The 7,107-nt window shown below is 44.8% G+C and overlaps 1 protein-coding gene across 1 annotated transcript in view; it reads right to left on the bottom strand.

Moving 5' to 3' along the window:
• Positions 1–1,250: 1,250 nt before the first annotated feature.
• T265_08977 (hypothetical protein) overlaps positions 1,251–7,107 on the bottom strand; it is a gene marked incomplete at both ends in the record, with an annotated part of 60,836 nt that continues 54,979 nt past the window's right edge. The window contains 3 exons of the mRNA XM_009174924.1: positions 1,251–1,508; positions 4,221–4,391; positions 6,187–6,375. Coding sequence (XP_009173188.1) covers positions 1,251–1,508; positions 4,221–4,391; positions 6,187–6,375 — 618 coding nt within the window. The remainder of the gene's footprint in view (positions 1,509–4,220; positions 4,392–6,186; positions 6,376–7,107) is intronic.

Genomic DNA, 7,107 nt, shown 5'->3' with positions numbered 1-7,107 from the left:
CAACCTTATCCCGGTGGGATTGTCAAACACTTGGCGTGGTAGCTATCATACAGAGCACCCAAGTCGTCAATACCCAATGAGAGTGTGGACACGGCACCAACTGCTGCAACAACCTCAGTGAGGTCGTCCTCGTTCTCCAATCTATTCCAGAGAACTAACAGTGTCGGTGCGGGTGTTTTATTTTTGTTTAGAAACAGTTAACTCACTTACTGCTAAGGAGCTTCAAATTCACAGCCTCCTGACTGGTAGCGAAGGTCTTACACTCTGTCGCGCATTTGTGATCACCATTGTGATTAGCTAAATTCTTGAATAGGTACTTCAAGACAACCAGGAAATAATCCAATTTGTCACATTTTTAACCCGAAAAATGAGCTGATAGGATAGAGAAGTCGGACGCTTTTGGCATTAGGACTTTGGTCCAGCTGTGATACTATTCCGATGTATGGAGGAACAATTTGGGCCACGATACTACCAAGTTGACCGGGCTTAAAAAAGACCGCGCAAGATGCAACAGTCAGGTTCAAACCAAAGAACCTTAAGCCAGTAAGCTTGCGCCTTAACCACTGAGCCATCTCAAGTTCACCAGGACTTTGCGTTGACCATGTGGGCCGCAAAAAGAACGGTAATCATGCTATCACGTGGTTTCGTCAAATTTCAGGTGACTTTCATGGTTTACGCAAACGTAGGCGCGTTTATGTTTTCTACACTTTTAATTAAACGGTCAACACCAATAGCCAACCTTATCCACGTGTTCCATTAACCAATGAACAGAAGTACGTCCTGCAAAGTTTCGCCACATTGAACAAAATTTTATTCAACTTGACTCAAAGTACAAGTGCGCTGCAATAAGTCCAAACGCCACTGTGTAACCAGCAGAAGGAAAGATGGTTAAAGCGCAAATTTACTGACCGGACCGTTCGTGTTTCGAACCCGACCTGTGCCTCTCGACTTACCCTGTCTGGGTTGGGGCAACCTAACAATACATAGCCCTCGTGCCTCCTTCTTGTGACATGGCAATTGAGCATCGACATGGGCTGCTACAGCTGGGCGTGTGAACAACAGAAGTGAACAGGACAATCGTAATTAACAAGGCCAAAGCATGTTGGGCGAACAAGGCTCGTGACTGGTAAATTACTCACAGAAACAAAGATCCTAGATAATAGCAAAGAACTAGCAAGTATGGGATTACGCCTCCAGCTTAGAGCTTTGGAATGCAGCATTGCTGTTGCCTTTTCAATCACGTCACTCTATTATCTGAGTCGTAAAATGGACGAAGATCTCTGTCGCCTTTCCGATTCATCAGCGCGGAAAGATCCATTCGGTTGCCGTGACGATAGCGTAACTGCACTGGTCCCGTCTTGCTCATGCTCCAGGATACTGGTCAAACGGTTCAACACTGCAAGCATTGTGTCTTGTTTGGATTCGATCTGAACAATACGGTCGTTAACGCTCTCCAGTGTGGAACGGATGTTATGTGTCTCCTCTACTTCTTCGTTTGTGCCCGCTTGCTGGCAAAAAACAAAGGTGGAACAGTGAATCAGAACACTAAATTTGGTTGGTCAAATAGTGTCTTTGATTATCGAACGTGCCTCTTTAGTGTGGTTTGGCTTGACACAATCTGGAATAGGCCAAACTCGCTATATAATTGAAACTTTGAATTGGAAAACAATCATACAATACAGACCTAAGGAGGCACCGTTCACGAACATGAACTCGCTAGTTGTAATAAGGTCCAATCAGTTTTGCTATCATGGACGCTCACCCACGTTACATGCACTCGAAATCCTTCGGTGCGACAACTGCATTCAGAAACGCTAAAGCTCACCCCAACAGAATCCCAGTGAAGCCAGTTTCGCTGGTCGATCTACTCGAAAACTCATTTAGTGTGGGCAGAACAGTGACCTTGGCGTCCAAGGACGCCCGAATTCCCGCCGTTGCAATAACCTTCAAGTTTATTTAAATCCTGAAAGCAATTTCTTCTCAGCGGAGAAGTTGCGGGGTCAGCAGCCCAAATATATCGGTACGCCGGCTGTGAATACGTTGAATAAGGTCAGCTTTCCCCCTTTCAATCCCGTCACCGCAATAACCTTCAAGTTTATTTAAATCCTGAAAGCAATTTCTTCTCAGCGGAGAAGTTGCGGGGTCAGCAGCCCAAATATATCGGTACGCCGGCTGTGAATACGTTGAATAAGGTCAGCTTTCCCCCTTTCAATCAGTGTAATCCTGTTCTGAACAATGTAGACAGTCCAGCGGTCAATGGACGTTCGTGGACAAGGAGGGTGAATTTCCACTCCAATTCTTTGGCGTAATCGATGACGGCCCACTTTCTGAGAACACGTCTTTAGATTTTGGCAGAAGGGTGGAACAGAATTACTTCAGGGGGCTAAGTAATTACAGTTTTCATTCAATTACAATATGAACGGTGCCGTTTGCAAACTTGGGACGTAGAACTATTCAGCATCACCTGGATGGTCAATTATTCAATTTGAAGCGCACTCCAGAATGGAAGCTTATCATTACTAACACACTGTAGTGTCTCATGAGAAGCCTTGGATCTAAAATATTGCGTTACAGCTCAACTACGGTCAGTTTTGAAGGGTTCAGGATAGCTCAGTGATTGAGGCTCAACTTTACTGACACGTAGGCTTGGACAACCTGGCATTATTTCAGCCCGCGTGCTTTCTTTCGGATGTCATGGCGATCAGGCACCGAAAAGGTGTTTCAGAAACTCGGTCTCTATTGAAACGCCCCTTGGAATATATATCCAACTATATATAGAGAGTAGCGAATACTGGTAGCTCAGAGAGCATAGATGGTCGTTGGTTTGTTCGCTGATCTGGGCAATTTGATTGCAAACGTTTCATCACTAATCATCAGTTCATTGTGAAACGTAGTGATGAGTTGGCGGTTGTGCGTTGAGTAGTGTTGTGTGTCAATATACTTGCTGCATGCGTGGGCTGACCGTCGATCACGATTAGTCGTTCTGTCGGGCGGTTCCACCAGCTACTACGTTATCCTGTGTCCTGATTGATCGATGACCACATGAACCTCGGGCCTGGCTCCCTCTGCCCTCATGCACCGATTGATGCTGGAGTGACCTCTGTCGTTGACCCATCGCTATGCCCCTTAGAAACGCTCTTATGGTGTCACCTCCAAATCAAATTGCAGCTAAGCAAACTAACGAACGACCACATATATCGAGAGGGAGGGAGAACACGAGCAATACCGGGAACACTCTAACTACGGATCGGACGTTTACTAACAATATTGCATGCCTATATCGATTGCTGGTGTCTTGATCCGAAGGTCTCAAAAAATGTGGCTCACGCATGATTGGGATGAAAATTCGTTAACATGTGGCCACTTGGATGGTCTTCAGGATCTAGGAAGGCCAGAGCTATGGTACAGAGACAGGCTTTTTGTCAGAACACACTTGTTTCCCCTCACATTGGCCGAAGAAATTTTCGTAGCTTAGAGCGCCTAAAAGAATGTCATGCGTGGAACAGTTTACAACCCGACAAATAGGCAAAAAGAATGGGCTTTAGAGGAGGAGGCCTTAGAATGACAGTGTCAACCAGGAATACGGACAAGTAAGCCGCATTCCCCTGAATGCGTATCTAAGGAAGCATGCTTGTACAGACAGCTGAGATATCCGTTTGCCTATTGGCTCTTTTCGGACAGTTCGCACGGATCATGATACTGTGCTGGGTGAGTACAGCACCAGAATCACACCCAAAGGAAACAACGAATGGTGCAGGTCATGTTTGATCAGTTCTTCAAGGATATCAAGAACCCATCATAAGCATTGTTCCAGGTCCACCGACCATGTACGGCCACCAAGTGCTGGTTAGAGCATTGCTGACCGGGAAATTTCCCACAGACTCCAATCACTCAATCACTCAAATTTAGTATTTCAACTCAGCACGCAGATTGTCGCCAAAAACAGATCTCACAAGAACTACATCATCTCAACCAAGCTATACTACGTAGATTACAATGTTCGCAACCAGGCACTTTACGCAGCCTATTTGTTGTAATTCTGGTAGCGTTCTCAAGCATAGTTGGTCACGTGAGCTGGTTTTCGCCACCAAACTTCCCACTCAATTACAATACTAAGCTGGAATAATCATCAACACTTGGTAAACGCTGCGTGGAAAGCGTCTACGAATAACCATTCAGATATGCCTTATGGTCGTCTTTTGAAGTTGACCAAAACTTACCAGTGGCCCCAATTCATCACCCAGATTTTTTCTCAGGCGTGACAACCACCGACTCAGTTTAGAAGAGGCGCGCTTGATGTTCCGTCCGTGGACCAGCGTCACATGTGTGGTGTTGAATCTTTTACGCAGCCAGTGAGGCAAAATGGATTCAATATCCAAAATCAGTTGAATCTGTGTTGGATAGGGAAGTCGAAATTCATCAGCGTCGTACCAAAAATGAACACTGGTGCTTCACCGCCATGTAACTGTACCAATTTATTTGGATATAATGGCAGAAAGGGGGACTTGGGATTAGCCTATAACAGACATCTGGGGTGCCATGACCTACAGCATCCAATGAGACAATCTGGATAGGAACTGACAGCATGAACGCCACTGACGTTGGTTTAGTGTCTCAAGCCAAGCACACGTTAACCCTAGCCTGCGATGCGCACAGTACAAACACCAACAGTAGTGCACTTTAGACTCTGTGAAATCTTTGTAATGCACTAGTCATAAGGTAGCTGAAGACTCCTCGACAGCTCACGACCGGCTTCGCCCCTTCTTTGGGCTCATCAGGTGGGTCTCTCGAAAAACCAAGTTAGTTTGCAATTTTTCTTCTTTTGGTTTTTTCTTCTTACGATCATTCACACACCAGCCTGTGTGTATCTGCGGCAAAAAGTTGTAACGAGAAAGTATGAAGTAGACAACATCTGCCATCTCAGTGACTCGAGTAGTTAATTTTACAAAAATCGAAATCCAGTGGGCTTGTTGCAACATGACACACCGTGACCGTCAGTCAGTGAAAACTTAACCAAAAGGCCACCTACTCAGTGTTATATTGCATGATGGCGTGTTCAAGCACTTTTCTTGTTTCTATCAACACTGACGGAGTCAACATGTGCGTGGCACTCTCATATTTTTCCAAGGAAATTGTGTAAGAATTCGGAAACCAACGCAAGTGTTCCGTCCTGTCTCAGTTTTTCGTGCTTTTGTTCGAATCCGCTATCCAGCTGTGGACACGCTTATTTGTTCAATCACACACCTATCTGGCGATATGACAGTGTTGAAGTGAAGCTTTCTGGCTCCAGTCACCCGCTGATTTTGCAAGTGAGAAATCTAGGTGCTGTCACGCTATCTGAAAGAAGCATGGGGTTGATGTGCTGCCGGGTTAGCTAAGCTCAGGCAAGGGGAATCAAAAGCCGGAGGTCGGATTCAAACTGCAGACCATCTGCTCAGTATTCTCTCTCCGCAACCACTATGTTACCTCAAGAGCGCCCACAGAAAGTGTACAAGCCTGGAGCTTTACGGGCCGCAAAAGTGCATCAAATTCAAAGATATTTGGGTTCCTGGTTTACTTCCTGCATAGAGGGCTGGAACAATTCCGTTTACCCCTGAATGGGCAAGCGACTGCACACTAATCGCATCCATAACGAACAGTTTTTCTTCAAGCTTACTGTCGACGGAGAACGTACAGTTACGTACTCTCAGGTGTGTAAATTGGACGGCAAAATAGGTGAGTGATCATCTGGAACCGCAAACGACTGCTACAAGAAGCTTTTGCGATGGTTCACATCCATGCTGGCTCCCAACTCCTGATGTCCAGGTTCTTCACAGAATACTACTCGACAATGGTTGAGGTTCTCCGGTAATTTTCTTTCAGAGATGGCAATAACATTTTGTGGCGAACCAGCTGAGATAATGCTATATCCACATAAACATGGTAAAATAAATAACCAGTCAATTAGGGAAACCTGGACCGACAAGATGAAACATTTCGAATGAGCATAAGAAATTACATTTGGAGGTTTTAGGAAAACTATGTGCATTCAACAACCTTAAAAGAACGACTGAAAACAACCGTTTACCAAAAACACGCTCTTTCTTCTATTTGTACCGGATTTTTGTCACTCCCAAGGTTGTAGAGAAGTTGAAAGTTGCACACTACTCGTATGGACACAAGTAGTTAGTGAGACCAATCAACTACCTGCATGGCCAACCGCTTCACTGAAGCCTGATTCTGAACGCCTTTGATGTCGTCCACGGCCAGACCGACTAGCAGATTCATTATCACAATCGTCATCACAATGAGAAATGTGAGAAACAGCGCGTAGGTGAGGCTGCCGAAGAAGATCGCATCACTGCTCTCCGTCGAACTGAACTGTTGGTTAAAGGTCTATGTGTGGCAAGAGAATGGCATGGAAAACATAACGGATACATTGATTATGAGAATTCTATTGAGGCGTAAAAGACAAAAATTGAGACAATACGGGTTTATCCTTGTACGTCATCAAGATTACCTCTAGTGAAGTATCACACAACTCCCTAGAAGGAAACTCTACATTAAATCCTTTCCGTTCGCATTTGTACACCGAGCTTGTAAATTGGCTTATAAACGTCTTGTCATCATGTGTGAGGCCATCTTCAGTGAATGGTTCGTTCGCCAATCGCTTCACTCTTGCTTGCGTTTATATAGTTTCTGAAGAGTAGTTAATAACTGCGACGGGGTTGGTTGTTTGGAGGCCGGTCAGTATACAATCTGATTGGTCATTTGGGTCATTATGTTTGCGTGCCCGTCTGACGTCGCGTTTATCGAATTCTCTTGAGAAACTACACAAACGCAAGCATCAGTGACTGACTTACCAACGCAACTGCACACCAATGAGGACTTCTTGCATGGTGACAAAATTTTGCAGGCTAATCAACAAGCTCGACGAAGAGGTCAACTGTTATCTGGCCAACGGCCAATGACCTTACTCGAGCTAACAGTATTTTGACTTACTGTGGATTCTAATTGTATTCGAAAAAATTTCGTGAAACAGAACAAAACAAAAACAAAAAACGTCTATTTTTCCAGAGTTGTTTTCAGTATACAACACTACAACTTACTGCCAGTTTGGTTTACGAA

Source organism: Opisthorchis viverrini, assembly GCF_000715545.1.
Source record: "Opisthorchis viverrini unplaced genomic scaffold opera_v5_245, whole genome shotgun sequence".
NCBI classification, from domain to species: Eukaryota; Metazoa; Platyhelminthes; class Trematoda; order Opisthorchiida; family Opisthorchiidae; genus Opisthorchis; species Opisthorchis viverrini.
The sequence above is the reverse complement of the archived record's forward strand: the minus strand, read 5'-3'. Positions and strand labels throughout refer to the sequence as shown.